We start from the raw sequence: 22,855 nt of genomic DNA, 5'->3' as shown, positions 1-22,855 counted from the left end.
AACCAAACCTGTTGTAGAGACAATTCTGACGCATAGCAACCCCACAGGGCAGAGTAGAACTGCTCCATAGGGTCTGCAAGGCTGTAAATCTTTACAGAAGCAGACTGCAACAACTTTCTCCTGCAGAGCAGCCTGTGGATTTGAACTGGAGACCTTTTGATTAGCAGCCGAGTACTTTAACCACTGCATCGCCAGGGCTCTTTTATGTAAAGAGCAATATTCTATAAATTAAAACCAAAAAAACCAAATCTATTGCCATCAAGTCAATTCCAACCCATAGTGACCCTAGAGGGCAGAATAGAACTGCCCCATAAGGTTTCTGAGGAGTAGCTGGTGGATTTGAACTGCCAACCTTTTGGTTAGCAGCTGTGTCACTTAACCACTGCACCACCAGGGCTCCATTATGTAAATTAGGAGATCTAAATTCTAGTTCTAGCTCTACCCTAAATTGCTTTCCTTTTCTTCATCTATAGCTGGTCTAGATGTTTTCCGAAGTTTCCTGAAAGCTCCCATTTTAGTATCTCTATGGAAGCAAAGAAGAACTGATTACATGTAAATGTTAACTTGAGTTCCTTTTATTTTATCCTTTAATTGTGAGCAATAATAATGTCTGTATTAGATCCAATATTCTGTAATTACTCCCCCAAAAAGGTAACACACAGTTATATTTCAACTTCAAGCATTACCAAAAAAAAAAAGAAACAAACCCGTGTCCAACAAATTAATTCTGACTTATATTGACTCTGTAAGACAGAGTAGAACTGCCCCATAGGGTTTCCAAGGAGCGGCTCACAAGCACTTACAGTCATTCCTAATTCCCATAGCTCTGCCCTGAAAATGCATCATCTCCCTCATCTAGAATCACTAAGGCATCTTCATTCTGCTTTTCTCAGTGTATGTCAGGGGTAACTACTCATCTTCATTGCTATAGCTGACTCCCTGCTGCAGGCCTTCATCATTTTACCTCCAACATTAATTGAGGAGTAATTTATTTCTTCTCTCCAACTATAATGTGACCCAACACAATACCAGAATGATATTCCTCAAATATTCCTTTATCATGTTACTCTCCTTCCCCAAAACTTGGTGGTTTGTCACCAAGTGTTTCCCAACCTTAGCATTATTAACATTTTTGGGATGGATAATTCTTTGTTGTGGGGTATTGTCCTGGGCATTGCAGGATGTTCAGCTGTTCCTCTGGCCTTTACTCACTATATGCCAATAGCATCACCTTCCCTCTGCCTCCAGGTTGTGATAACCAAAAACATCTACAGACATTGTCGACTGCCCCCTCGGGGGCAAAATCATCCACTTTTGAGAACTACTGTTTTAAACTGACATCCAAAGACCTCCACTAAATATTAATTTCTCCAATCCCATTTCTAATTATTTCAAAATCCATTGTCAGATCCAGTCAGGAATATGCAGTGATTATTTGGAAAATTTCCCTTGCCCTTCCTCAAAGTGGTCTTCCTCTCATAGTCTTCCAATCGGTCTATTTATTCCTAGATAACTAGATAGTTATCCATGGCGGGAAGACTTCCATGATCAGTTTCATGACTTCATGTCATCATTGCATTTTGTTGACATTTCTTCTCAGCATCCTTCATAGTCTTTCTTCCTCTTCCTTTGGCTTAAATGCTGATATCCTTCAGTGTTGTATCTTTAGTCCTCAATTTTATTTAGTGTATACACCCCCAGTAGTCTTCTACTCTTTTTGCTTCATCCTTTCTAACAATGACCACGACCATTCCTGCTTCAAGTCTGTATCCCCAATAGGACCTATCTCCTGAACCATTAACTAATTTTTCCAACAGTTAACAAGACCACTGTAGAAGAGCCTACAGACCCCTCAAAGTCAACAGGCTCCCTTTCCTGACCAAACTTTTTCTCCTATATTCTTAATAAATTACATTATGATGCATTCAAATATCCAGAAGAGAAACCTCAGAATCTCACTTATGCAGCCCGTTTCCAAATCTGTTCCTTCCTCTCTGTCCCCATTGCTGTAACCTAGGCTGAAGTCTATTTTTCTAAAGTATTTAACTGGTCTCCTTGCCTTTAGTCTGTCTTTCCTCTGGTCCATCCTCACCTTTCTGTTCCTGTTAAAACATTACCCCGCTCATAAGTCTTAAATGGCTTCCTGTTGCCCATTATTTAAACTCCACAGTGTATTATGCAGAATCTTCACAACCAGGCCACAACCTCTTTCCAGTCTCCATTTTCTCTGCACGTCCTACACTCAAACCACACCAGTCCATTCTTTATTCGCTGAGTTCCATATGTCTCTCAATCAGGGTCCAGCCAGAAAAGTGAAAGCACATAAGTTTTTCAACAGAGAGACTTTGTTAAAGGAAGTGGTTAAACAGATGTTTGAAAATGTAAAAATGAAAGGAGGACACTGAATGAATTCATAGATAGTAACTGTGTAAGCAGCTATCACCCTGGGAATGAGGGATTACAGGGAAGACAGAGCTATCAGAAACTAGAAGCTTAGAGGAGAAACCCCACAGATCTGGGATCTGTACCTCTGGTAGCTGATAAAAACCAAATCAAACCCATTGCTGTTGAGTCGATTTTGACTCATTGTGACCCTATAGGACAGAGTAGAACCACCCCATAGAGTTTCCAAGGAGCACCTGGTGGATTCGAACTGCCAAGGTTTTTTTGGTTAGCAGGTGCAGCTCTTAACCACTACGCCATCTGGGTTTCTGGTGACTGGTAATACCTCCAAAATGCTGATCAGGGACCCTGTGGATCTGGAACTCAAACCTCTAGAGAGAGGGGGCTGCCCAAATGGTGCAAGTTGAGAAGAAGCTGGTTCTGAATAAAGCTGAGCATGGGAACCAAATGCTGCCGTTGGGATGAAGAGCTGCAATAAGGCTGTTAGGTAGAGCCATCAAATAAAAAAAAGGAAATCGCTTTCTCTAGTGCCCCCTTTTGGTGGATCCAGTTGACAACTTGCTGGGCTTCAGCCTCAACATCAGAAGGGTAGATTTGAGAGCTGACAGACAACTGCTTAACAATCAGCACAGTGCTTTTTCTCGATCCTTTGATTTTGCTCATATAGTCTCCCCAACCATAATGCCATTTCTACCAGTATCTGCCTGATGTACTTACTCCTTTGTTCAAATATAATCTCTTCCCTATAATCTTCCATAATCTTCCCAAGAATAAGCCCTAGAAGTTTGCAAATACTTCCTTCATAGGCTTTTTATATTGTGTCATAATTGTTCCTGTATATGTTTGTTTTCCACCAAACTGTGAGCTCCTTTAAAGCAGGTAGTGTTACAACCATAAAATCTTGCAGAGCGCCTGGCACATAACTGAGGTTGGTTGAACTAGATGGAATTAATAAGATCATTTTAATGTAACTATATTTGATCATTTCTAGTATATATTTCATCTTCCTAGGTACATTTTTTGGTTTTTTTTTTTTTTTTTTTTTTGGAGCTGCATTTGAACCCAGAGATCATGTTTTATATTTCTTTTATTTTCCTCATGGTATTTAGTACTAGGTTTCATATGCTGAAGAAGATCTCAATGATATTTGTTAACCACCTAGTTTATTCATTAACCACCACATTTTTGGCTCGAAATGACATGAAGATGGAGCATGAGTTTAAGAACAGCAGGTAAGATCAGTAGTGAGGTTTAAATGTTCTTCCAGCATAGGATTTCAGCAGTTAGAAACAGCAGTGCATCCAGTAAAGTTCTCTATTTGTTAAAGGAATACCACAATCATGAGCTCAAATGTACCATATTTTTACACAAATAATGGGCTCCTTCTATGTTTGTTTGCTGACAAACGTGTTGCTGTAAAAAGAAAAAAATTAGCATAGCGCACTTAGGAAAATGCCTCCAGGACAGAGGGCGGGGCTGACAAAGAAAAGTAGAAGGCGTTATTTGCGTAAAAATACAATAATGAGTTTTATAGTGAATTCTAAACAAATGAAATATATTCTAGGTTTCTCTTTTTTTTCTGTTAATATTTTATAGAAAATGTATTTCTCTAACTCATGAGATTATTAATCCTGGGCTACGTCTGTTCCTTGGATATTTATTGAATTTCTCACAACCATCAAAATTAACTATTTAAATTTAAGAACAACATCAAATGTTAATCACCAGCCTCTTGAAAAAAAGAAAACCCCTGTTCAACAACTGATTTACATTCAGGTCCAAGAAGAGAAATCACCTTTTTTTTTTTTTGAGGAGTGATATTTAATTAACTATTGATTTCTTCTCAATTATTCAAGGCAAGCAATTATTGATATTGATGGAACAGATTTTTTTTCCCTTACCTCTAGTGCCCAAATGAAAGGAAATGTCCCATTCAGCAATCTGCTCCCTGGAACAAGAAATGCTGAGAATCTTTAACGTTAAATGGAAGCAGTTATTTGGATCTGTTTAGCCCATGTTACCCCAATTAAACAGATATTTCCTGAAGTGTAAGCAAAACAAAATCCTCAAAACCTACACATGCTTTCCAGATTAACAACAAAAAGGGGGGGAGGAGGCTTTTATCAGTTCTGACCATGAGGCTCACCGCTCCACACTTGTGGACTTGCCCTCACAACTACAGATCTTGGCATTTTTAACCGTGACTCATAAAATACTATAATTTCGTTCTAATATTCATTATTTCTAAGCCACCCAATGAAAGGTCGCTTATATAATCTTTAGAATGCCTGGAACACTATCTTGTATATCAGTATTTTGAGCCTGAAAGATTTAATAGGCCTTGATATTCATTTCTGACATTTACAGATAGTAAGGGTGGCTACTTTTGAAAATTATACCAATGCGTTAACACAACTGGGCTAGAGGTCAGCGAATTATTGTTGAGGAAGGTGCTAAAACAGGCCCTCTGTAGGCAGTGGCGTATCTAAGGTATTGCACTGGCTCTGGGCATGAGGCGCCACTAAGCGGTTTCTATTAACCCGGTACAGCCCAACATCCTTCCTCAAGGACAGCAATGTGTTAATTAAGAGATTAAAAATCTTGACTTGTATTTTTTAGCTGACATTATGGTACAGTTATCTAAAAGAAAATGTCAGATATTTGGACAGGAGTGCCATATCAATGCTTGCCATAGGCGCCCCTGGCCGTACTGGGTTAATAGAAACTGCCCTGTGGTGCCACACACTCAGGGTTGGTGCAACACCTGCCATGCTGTAGTTACACCTCTGTGCAGTGGGTGGGTGTGTAGGGCACTCTGTTATTTGCTTTGTGGGTATCTACCACCACCATCTTGTCTCGGCTAATTTGTGCTCAGAGCGTTAGCGTGCTTGTGTGTAAGAAGCTTCCTTTGAAGGTGACATAACTTGTAAACACGATTATGAATATAATGGACAAGGCAAGATTCTATTTAGTTATTACTTGGAAGGTGGGAATTATTTTTTTAAATACTTTGCACTTAATGTGTGTGAGAGAGAGTGTGTGTTTGTATATGTTTAATTCACGTGGGAATTTGACCCCTGGGGGAACTTGGCCATTACATTTTTTTTAAATGATAATGTTTTGTACTTATACAAAGCTACTTTTTCTGCTCTGTGCCCAATCCCCTTCTAGAGTGATATTTTAAATGCTTTAGCAGCATCTGTTGCTGAGAAGTGTTCTTGGCTCTTTTACTCTTTGTTGTTGTTTTAATTTCCCTAGGTTCTACTTAACATTCTGCTAAATCAGTGAAACCTTGATTATCTAAAAGTAATAGGAGCCATGAATTAATGAGGATAACCAGAATTTTGGAAAGATAAGGAATTATTAAAGGGGAAAAGTTACATGACAAGGATCAGGAATGAATTTTTGTCTCTGGAATTGCATGTGATGATTTAAACAAAGTGGTTTTTATTCACTGATGGATACAATGAAATTCTGGTAATCAGGGTTTCCCCAGTTGTATTTATTTCTAATTTCCAGAAACCAAGTTAACCTTGGACTCGATTCCCCATATTTTCAAGATGGCAAAAATCCTAATAGGCTATCCTAATGCGACTACTCTTCCTCAACTCCTCTGATGAAGGAAGCTTCCTCTCTGGGGTCTGGCTGCTGCCTGCCTGGAGCACGCTGCCTTGACCACCTCCTGTCCCCTTCATCCTTGCGCTTTCCTGCTGGCTTTGGCCCTCATGCATGCCATGGCTGGGACCACAGTCAGGGAGAATGGCCCACGCCATTCCTGGTCATTTTAGCAACACTGCTTTGCATTTTAATCACCATTCATTTGGCTTCAAAGCTCTGCATTCTTGTATCAGGCACTTGTCCTTTAAAAACCAGGAGGTCACAACAGGTCCCAGTTCCATGAAGGGAAGTTAGTGCCAAACCAGGATTATCACATTACCTTGTGTTCGCTGGCCTGAAATGGACAATGATAATATCCAAGATTGCAGCAAAAAAAAAAAAAAAAAAAACTATACGAAAGGGGTCTAATATGGTGAAAACAAAGGCAGCAAACTACATTGGTTTAGAAATTGGAGTCACATGCTTAGTGTGGGGAAGGGAGGGGGAGCACGAGATCAATAGAGATTTTTTTAAAGCTGAAAACATGATGTACCAGATGAACTTAAATTGATTCTGCTTCTCCTCCCCGCACCCCCATCCCCCGCCCTCCCCCTCATCCTGCAGCCAACGTCTGCGACAACGAGCTCCTGCACTGCCAGAACGGAGGGACGTGCCACAACAACATACGCTGCCAGTGCCCGGAGGCGTACACCGGCATCCTGTGTGAGAAGCTGCGGTGCGAGGAGGCGGGCAGCTGCGGCGACAGCTCCGGCCAGGGCGCGCCCCGGGAGGGCTCCCCGGCGCTGCTGCTCCTGCTGCTGCTGGCCGCTGTGCTGGGGACAACCAGCCCGCTGGCGTTCTAGGTGTTACATCCTGCCAGCGGACGGGCCTGTGCCGTGGGGAAGCAAATACCACCCAAGCTTTGGCTACTAATATAGGAAACACACACCCAGACACCCCCCACTCCAACACAGTGTACAAACTACTAAGGCCTAACTGAACTAAGCCATATCTATCAACTGTGGACAGCACAGCCGAGTCAAGACTGTTAATTTCTGACTCCAGAGAAGTTGGCAGCTGTTGAGATTATCAATACAGATCACATTGCCAGCTGCAGAGTTTACTGTGGATTGGAAAGGCTGTGACCGCACCCAGCCCAAACTGGAAAGACAAAAATACAAACAAACAAATCAACCAACCAAGAAACATTTGCAACTCTAACGTGGTGCGCCCTGGTACCGCTCTGCCCAGTGCGTGGACCAACCAAATAGAAGCGTTCATTACTGTCAGTGCATTGTGGGTATAAGGAAATCTGTTAACGAGCCGCCATATTGGCCTGCTTCAGTCCCTGACTCCCTTCCAACCTGTGCTTTAGTGAACGTTGCTCTGTAACCATTGTTGGGTGAAAGATTTCTTTGTCTGATGTTAGTGATGCACATGTGTAACAGCCCCCCCCCCCCGAAAAAAAGCTCAAGCCAGTCATACCGCTGTATATCTTAGCACCGCGACACCACAGTGTGAGCACACGCCCACTGTGCAAGAGTGGCTATAGAAAAAAAGAAAGTGTATCTATCCTTTTGTATTCAAATGAAGTTATTTTTCTTGAAATACTGTAATATGTAGATTTTTTGTATTCTTGCCAATTTGTGTTACCAGACAATCTGTTAATGTATCTAATTCCAAACAGCAAAGACTGACATTTTATTTTGTCCTCTTCCGTTCTGTTTTCCTTTCATTGTGCAGAGATTTCTCTGTATGGGCAACGTGCTGGCATCAAAGAATATCAGTTTACATATATAACAAGTGTAATAAGATTCCACCAAAGGACATTCTAAATGTTTTCTTGTTGCTTTAACACTGGAAGATTTAAAGAATAAAAATTCCCGCATTAATGATTTCAGGAATTTGTATTGCAATTTCTTAAGATGAAAGGAGCAGCCGCCAAGCAGTTTCACACTCACTTTACTGATTTCTGTGTGGACGGAATACATTCAGCTGATGAATTTAGTACCCAGGAAGATGGACTGATGTTCACTAGCTTGGACAACTTCTGCAAAATATGAGACTATTTCCACTTGGGAAAAATTATAACAGCAAAAAAAAAAAAAAAAAAACCTAAGTGATTGCCAAGTTTATGCCAAGGCCTATCGGCAGAGTACTAAGAGACTTTTATTTTTAAGTCATGCTATTTTCACAGATTGATGGTGACCATGTGACCCTAGGGATGCTGATCTATGTATCTTTCCAAACACAGTGTTTACATTGGGTACCGTAAGAGACAACCTGGGGAACCAGGAAAGGAGCAGGGAATTTGAGTGATTTAGCAATTTGACTTTGAATATATTCAGACTAAGTATTTAGAGGAACTATCAAAATATACAGCAGCAAGTAGACATAACTGCTGTTCCTGAGAATAAAGTTTGTTTTAAGTACTGTCCAAGGTGTAATAAATTCTCGTTTCTGCCTTTTATTAGGCCAATTACTGTGCGAGACAGCAAAGGGGAGGCGGGTTGGGGGGAGAAACATTGCAAAGTTTCCAAGGGGTTAAACCCGTGCATATTCCATTTCTAGCACACTGCCTGCTGTCCTCCAGATGTGTTAGCAGCAGAATCTCCTGGAATAGAAAAACCAATTATCAGCCCAAGCCAGAGTCATAAAGACAGTGAAGTCTTACATGACTTGGTAGAGCAATAACCTGTGGTAGTGTTAGGTCAGAAGCTTAGCTGCAGCCTGAATTCTTCACTCAGCTGCCACTCCTTGCTGAAATGAGGGAAAAAAAAAAAGTCTTCAGATAAATAACCTGGGTAAAAACTAGACGAAGGAACAGCATGTCTTATTGGTTTTTTCCCAGAAAATCCAGTTCAAAGAAGGCAATAAAAGGTAAACAGGTAATGCCTGTGCTGCCTGCCACCCCACGTCCAAGTCGATTGAATGTTTGTTATTCAAACCGACAGTCTCTTTTGATGTAAGAAATCAGAAAAGATGGAGATAAATTAGAGCTTTGGCTCAGTGCCAGAGTGGCCAACCAGAAATTGGAGGTTTACATTAGAAGCGTAAACAGCAAATTATATTTCAAGCTCACCAAGGATACGTAGGAAAATGCCGATAACGTACAGAGTTTGAGGTCACTGATAATGAGGTGGGTTTCTGATATTAAAATTGGAATTTAAGTTGTCTTATACTTTTATTAGCACAAACCAAAGGCAGACCGCATTATTTCTGGCAACAATGCACCTTATCGTTATCCGCTCATGGCTTTGTCACAATGCTCAGGAATCAACCTTGCACATATCAATACGTGGGATTCCAAAAGCTAATTCTAAAATTTAATGAAGGCTTGATCTAAATACATTCATCTGCATTTTATCGTTACAAGGCTATAAGAATCTAAACTGATGAGGAGTATCTTTCATTCAGTGTATTTAGATATAGTTTTCTGAATTTCCTGAAGTGATGCGATCTGCTTTTAATAAAAGCTCACTTTTAGGTATATAATAAATGGAAATGAAATGTTCTTTTTAATCTGGATCCTCGAGTTCTTCTTAAGAGTCTATTCCTTTGAAGGAAAACCCAAGTCTGTGGATTTTATCCATCTGCTGACTTTTCAGCACTGTTGCAAAGCTGCTTCCATCGACAATGTCGTGTCTTAAGAACAAGCTTGGGGTGGAAAGCAGATACTAAGTTGTGCTCTGTTTTTAGTTGGAGAGGTCCCATAAGGTAGATCCCGTCTTGCATGAGTAATCTGTCAACTTTCCCATAGAGTAAAAATACGATCCGTTCCTCAAATACCATTGATGAGCATAAAACCTCAAAAAATGGGGCAAAGTTTCAGCTATATAGCAAGTGTTACTATTTATGGGAAAGTAGTAAGACTACCATGCCATGATGAGGAAACTTGGTGGCACAGTGGTTAAGTGCTACAGCTGCTAACCAAAAGTTTGGCAGTTCAAATCCACCAACCGCTCCTTTGAAACCCTATGGAACAGTTCTACTCTGTCCTATAGAGTCGCTATGAATCTGAATTGACTCCAGGGCAATGGGCCATGATGAGGAAGTGATTCATTTCTGACTTTATTCATAGCTTAGAAGGAGCGCTGGTGGTGCAGTGGTTAGGTGCTTGGCTGCAAACCAAAATGTCAGTAGCTCAAATCCACCAGCTACTCCATGGAAGAAAGATGTAGCAGTCCGCCTCTGTGAAGATTACAGCCTTGGAAACCCTATGGGGCGGTTTTACTCTGTCCTATAGGGTTGCTATGAGTCAGAACGATTCGATACAATAAGTTTGGTTTTGGACACAGCCTAGAGGGAAAACTTTAGACCCAGCAAAGAGGGGCCCTTTGCCTAGAGGAGCCCATTCTGATCCTCGTCCAGGGCTTTGTCCCAGGAACAAAGAACCTAGAATTTCCTGTGTACTTTCAGGGCAAGTGTGGACCTCTTCTGGGGGGACCAGAATCCTGAAGGCAGGTGGTATCATGAGTACATCCCTAGGTACCCCTAGGTGTATACACTGGGGAATTCACACGGGAGTGTTGTAGGGCCTCTTGCAGTGCAAGCTGGAGCTCAGGGCTGGAAGAGAAGTGGGGTACAGGGAGGAATAGACCAGAACTAGTTCAGGGCTAAGGTCCAGTGCAAACTCTACACAGTCTAAGAATTCTAAATGTACATCTGGCCTTCTAATTGTTATAAAAGCATATGTGTCAGATTAGCAGGATGGAAAATATTTTATTTAACAGTCTGTTAGCTTGATGCATAACTTTTAAATATTTAGACATATGGCACACAGGCCTCCATGGGTACGTTTGCCCTGGCCCCTGCCAACATTCGGGATGGTTCTGCCTGGAGGTGAACACTACATGAAGGTGTTCTTGAGTCAAATCCCAAAATGGGCGAAAGAAAGGCACAGGCTGGAAGAATGCCTATGGTCCACGGTTAGACTGTTCCTGTAGTTCAATACTCTGCTGCACACTTTCTTGGACCTGTGGCCTCGCTGGAGATTAAGAAGTTTTAGAAGGATTGGGGCAGCTGTGAGGAACCCTGAAATCAGATCCTTAGCCATATCGCCTTCACCCTCTGCCATCAATTATCCAGTATTATCAGGATGAAAAGACCCAGTATTCTGAAATGGGATGCTCTGTGCTAAATGGAAAATGGTTTGCTGTACTTCACCTGTTGTTAATTACCAAATAAAATATCTGTTAAACAATTTCTGTGCTCACAAGATTGGACAGGATATTTGGAGATTTTGAACCACATGTTCTACCTATTTGTTATGCCTGGAACTCAATATTTATGTGTTTATGATCTGGTACAATTTAAAGCTTCAGCTTCAGAAGTCTGAATTAGAATTCCTTACCTACCATTTCACTCCCAGTATTTATCGATAAGGATGTCAATGGTTGCAGTTAAAAAAACACTATGTCTTAGGACAATATGAAGAACCAGGTAAACCTCTAGGAGAATTTTTTAGAAAATCCAGTTGGACAGCTTTAATGACAGAAGAATGAAAAATATAGATGAAGACCCCCCCCTTGGGTTTTTATCTGAATGACTGGTCAGGAACAACTCTTTCTCTGTTCCAGGAAATTAGAACTAGATTCTTACTAATGTTTATTCTAAGAAATATCAAAAGTCCATCTGGCACAAATATTCTGACAGTTCCGACCATTTCCATATAGAATGCCTTTTCGCTTTTAACTATATTTTCACTTTCTTACTGTAAAAGTAGTTTTTCCCCCTTTAGTTACCTAAAACAGATGCCAACAAATGCCCAGTGCAAACTCCACACAGATTAGATGTCAGGAAGAATTAAGAATGCCAACTACCATTTTTTGAATTTTCACCAACAATTGTTGGGAACATAGGGAATGTTTACTCTTCACAGCACCTGGTAAGGTGTGACTCAGATATTACCATTTCATTTTGCATCCGAAGAATCCACTAACTAAGCAACAGACATATCCCTTGTATAAATTATATTGTTGGATTTACCCAAAAATGAGAAAATAGCATCTTTTGTGAAAACATTAATATTAATATTGAGTCAAAATACACTTATTTGAAATGTATTATGGCAGAAAATTCTTCCTCTAATGCATTTTTGGGGGCAATGGTTGTTCAGTGGTAGAATTCTTGTTTTCCATGCAGGAGACACGGGTTCGATTCTAGCTGACACACCTCATGCGCAGCCACCCCTGTCTGTCTGTAGAGGCTTGCGTGTGGGTAAGATGCTGAACAGGTTTCATCAGGGCTTCCAGACTAATATGGTTATGAAGAAAGGCCTGACAATCTACTTCTGAAATTCAGCCAGTGAAAGCTCTGTGAATCACAATGATTGGATCCACAACCCATCTTAAGTGTGGCGCAGGGCAACACAGTGTTTGGTTCTGTTATGCACAGGGTCGCCATGAGTCAGAGATCATCTCAATGTCAACTAACAACAATAACTTTCTTAGAGCAGATACTGAAGCAGGTAAGGCTTGGACCTTTCAGGGATGTTTAGATTTAAAATAGTTGAGTACTTAATGCTGGGATTCCCACTGTGCCTTCTCCCATCACCCCAAATCTGCTTTTAGTTGATGGATGAATTAAAATGTAGTAACATTGAAAAATATTATATTTTTATCAACCTGAAATGATAGCTGGTAAAATGGGCCATTATTCTGCAAGAACTAATTATGTTAACACTGAAGAGTTAGCTAGGCTGGCTGAAGAAAACTGGAGAGAATTGGAAGTAAAAATAATACCCATTTTTTTTTAACTTGATCCCATTTTTTTCAGAGGTGTCACTTTTAACTATTATTTAATTAGTGAACTATGAATTGTATGGGGGGAAAAAAAATACTGCCTGGAAAAGAGAAAAAATAATTACTACCTCTCCTACATTTGTGGGCATAGACTCTGAAATTCCTACATGGCAAGAATGTGTCAAGTTAACTTAAAGACATCATGTACCACGCTGTGTATCCTCCAGCCGCTCTGATAGTACCACATTACAGCTTTGCTCTTACAAGGGGCAGTCATTCTAATCTAATAAAAGAAGGAAAATGGCAGAAAATCTCACACCTGAAGTTCTGTTAAGAATAGGTGATTCTTTTTGCCCCAGGCAGGCAAGAACATAATGTCATTTTTGTTTGTTTGTATTTGCGCTCGGAAGGAGGGCTGCTCCTGTTGGGGAATGGTTTTCCTTCTGCCAGTGTGAAACACTGCAAAACATATTCTCCAAGGAAATAGCATGTTGCTATTTACCAGTCATGCCTACCCCATGAAGCCTTGAGTAATTGTTTTGGCTTTCATAGTGTGATAAACACCTAAAGGCAGAGAGATTAGTGTCATCACTCTCCATCTCTTTTTCTCTCCCTTTGGGCGGAAAAAAATTGGTCCAAATGTATGTTGTATGACAACGTTTGCAAGAATCTCTCACTCAGATGATGCCTAATTATAGAGACTCTGGCTAAATATTCAGTTTATTAAATTAATACTGTGACAAGTATTGGAGCAGTTTTACAACCACTTAAACTCGAGTTTACATCCTGTGTAATTACATTTCATAATTGGGGAAACAGTCAAATCTAAATGCATTCTGATCAATGGTTCTCATTCTGCCAGGAAGACCCAGTACAACACATTTATAGTAAAACAGAGCTTCTACACCTGGAGTTCAAACTAGATTTGGGGAAGGTAATGGGGAAAGTCTAGGAGGCCCTTGAAACTATATATGTAAGATTTAGTGACGGCACTGGGTGTATATATAAAAAAAAAAAATTTTATATATATATATATAAAAACTCTGGTGGCCTAATGGTTAAGTGCTACGGCTGCTAACCAAGAGATTGGCAGTTCAAATCCACCAGGTGCTCCTTGGAAACTCTATGGGGCAGTTCTATTCTGTCCTATAGGGTCGCTATGAGTTGTAATTGACTCGACGGCAGTGGGTTTGGTTTTCTGGTTTTATATACATACTTTTTTTTTTTTTTCTGGGCAGAGGGTCTACTATACTCTTTTTTTTTTAATTTATAAAAGGCCTAAAAGTATGACTGCTCTAAAGATTAAGATTTACTCCAGCGGCGGAGTTCTGTTTAAATAATAAATTGCTGAAAGCAGGTATTTTTCAGCAATCAGCCCTTTATTCATTTCATGCTGACCTTATGCTCTACCTGGGCTAAGGAAATCTATATTCCCTCTTAAACCCGTTGCTGTCTTGTCGATTGTGACTCCTGGGGACCCCATGTGTTTCAGAATAGAACTGTGCTCCATAGGTTTTTCAATGGCTATAATCTTACAGAAAGAAGCCCTGGTGGAATAGTAGTTAAAGCACTCAGCTGCTAACCAAAATGTCAGCAGTTCGAATCCATCAGCCACTCTGGGAGAAAGATATGGCGATCTGCTTCTGTAAAGATTTACAGCCTTGGCAGCCCTATGGGGGCAGTTCTGCTCTGCCCTATGGAGTCACTAGGAGTCCGAATTGACTCAATGGTGATGGCTTTGGGGAATCTTACGCATCATGAGGGCTTTCTTTTGTGGCACCACTGGGTGGATTCGAACTATCAACCTTTCAGTTAGTAACAGAAAGCAAACCATTTGTGACACTTAGGGACCTGTATTCCCTCTTACAGATAATTATTTTAATGTGTTTATGATTGTTCTGAGGAGCCCTGGGGGCACCGTAGTTAAATGCTCAGCTGCTAACCAAAAGGTTGGTGGCTGGAAACCACCAGTTGCTCCTTGGAGAAAAGACCTAGCAATCTGCTGGAGAAAAGACCTGGTAATCTGCTTCTGGAAAGATTACAGTCTTGGAAATCCTATGAGGCAATTCTACCATGTCCTATGGGGTCATTTTGATTTCGAATTGACTCAACAGCAAGGGGTATGATTGTCCTGGAAGCCAGGCTTAAAATTAAAGTGAAAACAGCCATTATCAGGACTGTAGCAGGAGTGCCAAATGACCAAAATATCTTGGCAACTTCAGTGTATTTCTCATGGCAGCAGGTAGGACCGATGAGGAGTCACATCCTTGGGGTCCCTGGACCAACCTTCCATTAGGGTTTGAAAGGTATTGCCTACAGGAAAATGTCCCAACTAAAGGTCTTGGGAAATCTCTGTTTCTGAATCATTTAAATATTTGCATTAATATTTTGATAAACAAAAGCCTCATAACTCACAACCACTTATTAATTATAATTAAATGATAACTAAATTCTGGCTATTGGAGTTATAAAATTGTTAATTCAACCTCATATCTATATATTTTCATTTAAATTCTCACTTTAATAACACAGATTATCTACAGTTACAATCACGTGCCTGTATTATTGACACTAAACCAAATGAAACCCGTTGCCGTCAAGCGGATTCCGACTCATAGGGACCCTATAGGACAGAGTAGAACTGCCCCATAGAGTTTCCAAAGAGTGCCTGGTGGATTTGAACTGCCAGCCTCTTGGATAACAGCTGTAGCTTTTAACCACCACACCACCAGGGTTTCCACGAGGGCTACTTATCATTAAACGCATACTCGTCCAGTTGATTTAAGATTTGCCTGGTCAAGGATGTTATCACATAGATTTAAATCTCTTCCTACTGGTCAGATTCTTTCACTTGAAATGTGATCACACTCTGCAAAATTCTGAAATGATGTGGATTTTGATTCTGTTCTCCGGGTCACGGGAGCACAGTCCCATCTCATTCCTCTATTGCAAGTATGTTGCTAGAAATGGATCCAATCATTTCTTTCCTACACTTTTCATAAACTAACTAAATAAATAAAAAAAGAAATGAAATATGTGTGGCGCTGGAGGAGAGCTCTCACTGAATCACTTGGATCAAATTACACAAAGCCATTTTCTTTTCGGTTGGTTGGTTTCATTTGGTTATTTAGTTTACAAGCATTAGATCAAGAGCAAAGGTCTTTCTAATGGTTCCCTGAGTTGTAGACACTATTCTGACTATACGAGCACTACAGTTACCTTCCCCCTTGGTTCCTCTAGCCCTTGCTACCCAAATCACTAGCCACTAGTCACATATGGCTATTAAGTATTTGAATGTGTTAGTTTAAATCGAGTCCTATGAGTGTAATATACACACTAGATTTCAAATTCTTAGTACAAAGCAACCAAAAAAGAATGTGAACTATCTCCTTAACAATTTTCATATAGATTACATGATGAAATGATAATTTCTTGGATATAAAAAACTTTTTGCCGTCGAGTCGATTCCAACTCACAGAGACCCTGTAGGACAGAGTAATATTGCCCATAGGGTTTCCAAGGCTGTGAATCTTTACAGGAGCAGATTGCCACATCTTTCGCCCATGGAGCTGCTGGTGGGTTCGAACCACACACCTTTTGGTTAGCAGCCCAATGCTTAACTACTACATCATCAGGGCTCCACTTTGGATATACTGGGTTAAATAAAATATATTATTAGAATTGCTTTTCCTCTTTGCTTTTTTAATATGGCTACTGGAAATGCTTGTAATTACATGCATGACTCACATTATATTTCTACTGGACAGCATTTCTCAAGACATCTTATTTTCCCATCTATAAAATGGGAAGAGTAGTATCCATTCCCCAGAGTTAACGTGAAAATCAAAATAAGATAATAAATATGACATTACTTTGTAAATTGTAAAGTGAAAAACCAAAAAAAAAAAAAGAAAAAAAAACCCATTGCCATCAAGTTAATTCCAACTCATAGTGACCCTACAGGGCAGAGTAGAACCTCCCCATAGAGTTTCCAAGGAGCACCTGGTGGATTCGAACTGCCAACCTTTTGGTTAGCAGCCATAGCTCTTAACCACCACATCACCAGGGTTTTCTATAAAGCACAGGAAGAGCGTAAAGTGCTGGTGACAATGATAGTGACAATCATGATGATATTTTCAAGCTCTAGTCCCACATTTCCAGATTTTACTGGAAATTTTCAGCCAGAGGTCTTGCCATAATTTCTTTAGAAGTGCTTCAGAGCAATGAACGCAGCACTTTTTAGGTTTTGAATGCAGCACAGGACATGAACATGGAGCTAATGGCATACCAACAAGGAAAAGATTAATGGGAATAACACAGCTAACCTGTACTGAAAGCCTTGGGCCAGGTACTGTGTTATGTATTTTTACTATAAGGAACCCCTGGTGGTGTAGTGGTTAAGTGCAACAGCTGCTAACCAAAGAAAGTGTTGGCAGTTCAAATCCACCAGGTGCTCCTTGGAAAGTTTATGGGGCAGTTCTACTCGGTCTTATAGGGTTGATATGAGTTGGAATCGACTTGATGGCAGTGGGTTTGTTTTTTTGTTTTTGGTGTTGTAAATAATAGAACCCTGGTAGCACAGTGGTTAAGAGCTTGGCTGCTAACCAACAGGTGGGCAGTTCAAATCCACTGGCTGCTCTTTGGAAACCCTATGCAGTTCTACTCTGCCCTATAGAGTCGCTATGAGTCGAAATCGACTTGATAGCATGGTTTTTGGGGGTTTATTCTAAATAATACACTACACTACTATTAATGCTGCTATGAGCACATTGTTGACTCATATCTTGCTTTCTGCAAATGTAATTGCTGCTGTAACCTATATATGTGCAAGCCAAGTGGCAGTGCAAGATGTGACTTAACAGCAGCAATTAAGTGGACAAAGACAAAATGTGAGTCAACAATGTGTTCATAGTTTGTGTTACAGGGATTTAGTATTTAGAATATGAGAGAGGTGCTATTATTTCTACAGTTGAGTCCAACTGTTGAACTTCACATCAATTTAAATTTTCTCTCGTTAAAGTATGACTAGGTCCCTGGGTGGCACAATGGTTTGCACTCAGCTGCTAACCAAAGGTTGGTGGTTTGAATCCACCCAACAACGCCGTGAAAGAAAAGCCTGGTGATCTGCTTCCATAAAGATCACAGCAAAGAAAAACCTATGGAGCAGTTCTACTCTGTAACACGTAGGGTTGCCAAGAGTCAGCACCTACTCAACAGCACTAAACAACAATAATAAAGTATGACTTTCATAAGACGGCATTTCTGTTATCTCATCACCCCTATTAGACAATCAAAGATCAACTCTTGAAAGTCCAGGGCCTTGGACTCAAAACTCACCCTCAGCCTGGCCCCAGTCACACCTCTCCAAACCACAAGCCCTGAAAATGCCCCACACATTATCATTTTCTTGACTTTGCTTAGGCCTTTTAAAAAAATCTGAAATGCCTTTCAACTCTCTCATGCATAAAAATTCTACCCCAGTCCATTTCCACCACTCCAAGAAGGCTTGCTTGCCAAATCATCTTAACCTCCTTGCTTCCAACCAGCACCAGTTGTTGTTGAGTTGATTTATACTCCACAGCGACCCCATGTGTGTCAGAGTAGAACTGTGTTCCGTGGGTTTTCAGTGGCAGATTTCTCAGAAAGAGATCACCAGGCCTTTCTTCTGAAGGACCTCTAGGTAAATTCAAGCCTCCAACCTTTCAGTTAGCCGCTGAGCATGTCAACTCTTTGCCCCACCCAGGGACTCTATTGCTTAATGGTTTGACTCAGTTCTTGCTATATGTGATTTATACTATGACTTACTTGTTATCTCCCCTACTAGATGATCAGCATTAATACTAACATTACAGGCAGATACACACAGAGTGGACCTCGCATGTAATAGGGCTTTATACATTGATCCACAAATATTTATTGAGTACCTGGTATGTGCCAGGCACCAATCTAGTTGACCAAATCGATAGCGTCTAACACAGATTTGTGTGTATGTGCCTCTCATTACATGCAAATTATGCCATTTAAGTAAATTACTGTATTAAGTAATATAAATAAAATAAGTAAAATAACCGTGCTCCTGGAGAGAAAATACATACACGTTAAAGATTTTCAGATCAAATCTCATTTTAAATACATCAGGAAAGTATTCTTAACTAAAACCTTGTGTGGTTTGCTCTTTTTTAAAGCAAACAATCCTTTCATCAAATGATCCATGTTTCCTAATTTATTTTTTCCTAATTTCAGATTTTGATGTATCTCCTTTTCCCAAAATAGAAGCACCTGCCTTTCTCATCCTTCCTCACACTGAGCACTTGCGCTTGTCGTCCTCAAACTTTAGGATGCATCAGAGTCACCTGGAGCGCTGAGGTGATTCGGATTCAGACCTGGGGTGGGGTCCGAGGATTGGATTTGTAACAAGTTCCCTGTGACGTCGACGCTGCCTGACATCACTTTGAGGACCATTGGTTTAAGCTCTTTTAAAAACCACACCGCAACCTAGCTCTACTTCCCGGAAGCTCGGTTACTAACATTAAAATGAGCATCAAGATCCCTACCCCCCAGATTGTGGTGAGAATTGGACGAGATAATGTGGTAATGTAGGTGAAACTGCCTAATCTGAGGTAGCAGTCAGGTATTGTGAGTGGAAACCACACATTTTTAATTTGGGCATAAACTGTGGCGAAGGCGTTTATTTCACCACCTTCTGTTACTCAAGCAATTCTAGCTGTTTATGAGGAATTCCGGTCTCTGGATCCAACTATTTTCCGTGACAGAATGATAAGATGATAGAATCTTATCGCTGGCAAAGACCTCAGTGATTTTCTGGAGCCAACAGTTAAATGTTTTGGGCCAGGTAAATGCTCAAAACTTTTTTGTTTACTTTGGTAATTCAATAAAGCAATTGGACTGGTTGCAAGTATCATTTCTCAACTTGAATATTTGTTTTTTCCTAAATTGAATTATTTGACCTAAACAAGCTATATCCAGACTAAAAGAAAAATAGAAATGAGATTCTTGTTTTTCTTGTCAGCTCATGGTTGTAGCTTCCGCACAGTCGCTCTGAGGCCCTCTGTGAGGTCCTGCTTAATTAAAGCCGGGTTCCTTCTAACTCCAGCTTGTCCACTGACTCCCTCTGTGGCCTTGCTCTATGATGTTTCTCTCCCCACTAGCAGGGCTCAGGGGGCCGTTAATGCAAGGAATCAGTGATCAAAATGTAATGTTAAAACCCGTAGTAGGAGCACATTAACATGAACAGTGCGGTTTGCCTAGTGGAGAGTCTTAGCAGCACAGCTGAGATCTTCCAAAGGATCTGAGAGGGAAATTTTGGACATAGAATGTATCTTGAGAATAACGATGCATGTCACTAATAACCTAGTGCTAAGTTATAGGCCTATATTGGAGACTTCACAGAGTAATACACAGCCTCTGTAATTTCCAGTTTGGCATAACAATATGGAAATCACTTTTGGTGCCAGGATTGGATCAGCCTAAATGAGCTGGAATTGATAACTGCCTGTAATACGAGGGGCAGGAGAGAGTGATCACGTTTGTGTCCTTGCTGACTTATCTAGGGCTCTTCAGACGTGACAATTTTAAGCAGTGAGCCTTTAAATGTATTAGGTCAATGCACTACAATATCCTGCAGCACAGGGCGAGGTACTTCTAAAATTGCCTCAATAAGAATACAGAATGGGAAGTCTCTTTCCCAGGGAGAGAAAGGCCATTTGTTTCCATGAAAAGAAAAAGGAGATGGTAAATTCAGGGAAAAACAAATGTAATTGAGATTCTGGGGGAACAGGACATTTCAAGTGGTAAAACAGTCTTAGTTTTCCCAGTAGGAGGTCCCCAACCCCCTGTTCCTCTGGCCCACTAAACATCACCGAATTCCAGAAGGCAGGCTCCTGGGCCCTTGGTTTTGGGGGCAACATAATGGACACTTCAGGATTGTCTTGTTACATTCACAACTGAAACATTGAAATTGTAGTAAAGTCTTTGCCCAGCTTTGGCATCAGGGTTACACTGGCTTCATAGAGTGAATCAGGGAGTATTCTTTCCTTTTTTTATGTTCTGGAATAGTTTTCGTAGAATTGGTGTCAACTCTTCTCTGAATTTTTGGTAGAATTCTCTAGTGAAGCCACCTGGGCCAAGGCTTTTTATGTCGGGAGTTTTTTTGGTTTTGTTTTTTTTAAATGACATCTTCTATTTCTTCTCTTGTTATGGGTCTATTAAAATTGTTGTTGTTAGGTGTCATCCAGTTGGTTCCCACTCATAGGCACACTGTGTACAACAGAACAAAACACTGCCCTGTCCTGTGCCATCCTCACAATTGTTGCTATGTTCAAGCCCATTGTCACAGCCACTGTGTCAATCCATCTCGTCAAGGGTCTTCCTCTATCTCATTGGCCCTCTACCTTACCAAGCATGAAGTCTTTCTCCATAGACTGGTCCTTCCTGATAACATGTTCAAAGTACATGAGATGAAATCTCGCTATCCCCACTTCCAAGGAGTACCCTGGCTCCACTTTCTCCAAGACAGGTTTGTTCATCCTTCTGGCAGTCCATGGTATATTCAATATTCTTCACCAGCACCATAATTCAAAGACATCAATTCTTCTTCAGTCTTCCTTATTCTTTGTCCAACTTTCCCGTGCATATGAGGTGACTGAAAATACCATGGCTTAGGTCAGGAACACCTTAGTCCTCAAAGTGACATCTTTGCTTTTCAACACTTCAGAGAAATCTTTTGCAGCAGATTTGCCGAACGCCACTTCCATGGGCGTTGATCATGGAACCAAGTAAAATGAAATCCTTGACAGCAACTTCTTCAATCTTTTCTCAGTTTATCATGATGTTGCTTATTGGTCCACTTGTGAGGATTTTTGTTTCCTTTACGCTGAGGTGTAATTCATACCGAAAGCTGTAGTCTTTGATATTCATCTGTAAGTGCTTCAAGTTCTCTTCAGTTTCAGCAACCACAGTTGTGTCATCTGCATATCTCAGGTTGCTAATCAGTCTCCCTCCAATCCTGATGCTTCATTCGTCTTCATATATAGTCCAGTTTCGGGGAATATTTGCTCAGCATACAGATTAAATAAGTATGGTGAAAGGATACAACCCTCACACACACTTTTCCTGATTTTGATCCATGCAGTATCCCCTCGTTCTGTTCGAATGAGTGTGTCTCTGTCTATGCACAGATTCCACATGAGCACAATTAAGCATTCTAGAACTCTCATTCTTCTTAACGTTATCCATTCAAATTACTTAGTGTAGGTAAGTAGTGTGTTTCTAGAAATTTGTCCATTTCTTCAAGGTTTTCGAATTTGTTGGAGTACAATTTTTCATAATATTTTGTTATGACCCTTTTTACTCAATTCGTTCTGTTATAATGTCACCCATCTCATTTCTTATTCTGGTATTTGCATCTTCTCATTTTTTTCGTTTGTCAGTTTGGCCCATGGTTTGTCGATTTAATTGATCCTTTCAAAGAACCAACTTCTAGTCTTGTTGATTGTTTCTATTGTTGTTTTCTAATTTATTTATTTCTGCTCTGATCTTTATTATTTCCTTTTTTCTGGTGACTATGGCCTGCTTTTGCTACTCCTTTTCTATTTGTTCAAGTTATAGGGTTAAGCTATTGATTTTGGCCCATTCTTCTTTTTTGATATGTGCGTTTATTGCTAGAAATTCTCCTCTGAGCGTTGCTTCTGCTGTGTCCCTAACATTTTGGTACGTTGTGTTTTCATTCTCATTTGATTCTAAGAATTTTTAAATTTCATTTGTAATTTCTTCTATTAGCCAGTAGGTTTTAAGTAAAGTCTTATTCAAGTTCCATGTATCTAATTTTTTTCCCCGTCCTTTCTGTTATCAACTTCTAGTTTTATAGCGTTATGATCAGAGAAGATGCTTTATGTTATTTTGATGTTTTTTAATTTATCGAGGATTGCTTTGTGCCCTAAACCGTGCTCTATTCTGGACAATGATCCATGCCTGTTGGAGAAGAACGTGTGCTATGCAGCTCTTTGGCAGCATGTTCTGTATATGTCTGTGAGGTCAAGTTGGTTGATTGTGTTATCTAAATCTTCCGTATCTTTGTTGAGTTTCTTTCTAGT

The 22,855-nt window shown here is 40.3% G+C and overlaps 1 protein-coding gene across 5 annotated transcripts in view; it reads left to right on the top strand.

Annotated features, from left to right (window-relative positions):
- Positions 1–9,414, top strand: part of NTNG1 (netrin G1) — a 416,081-nt gene extending 406,667 nt beyond the window's left edge. For all 5 annotated transcript variants that reach the window (XM_049880212.1, XM_049880213.1, XM_049880210.1 and 2 more), the window contains one exon: positions 6,625–9,414. In XM_049880212.1, the coding sequence (XP_049736169.1) occupies positions 6,625–6,863 (239 nt within the window). In that variant the 3' untranslated portion in view covers positions 6,864–9,414. The remainder of the gene's footprint in view (positions 1–6,624) is intronic.
- The last annotated feature ends 13,441 nt before the right edge of the window (positions 9,415–22,855 follow it).

Source organism: Elephas maximus, chromosome 3 (genome assembly GCF_024166365.1).
Source record: "Elephas maximus indicus isolate mEleMax1 chromosome 3, mEleMax1 primary haplotype, whole genome shotgun sequence".
NCBI lineage: Eukaryota > Metazoa > Chordata > Mammalia > Proboscidea > Elephantidae > Elephas > Elephas maximus.
Note: the sequence above shows the minus strand (reverse complement) of the source record. Positions and strands in the feature narration are given on the sequence as shown.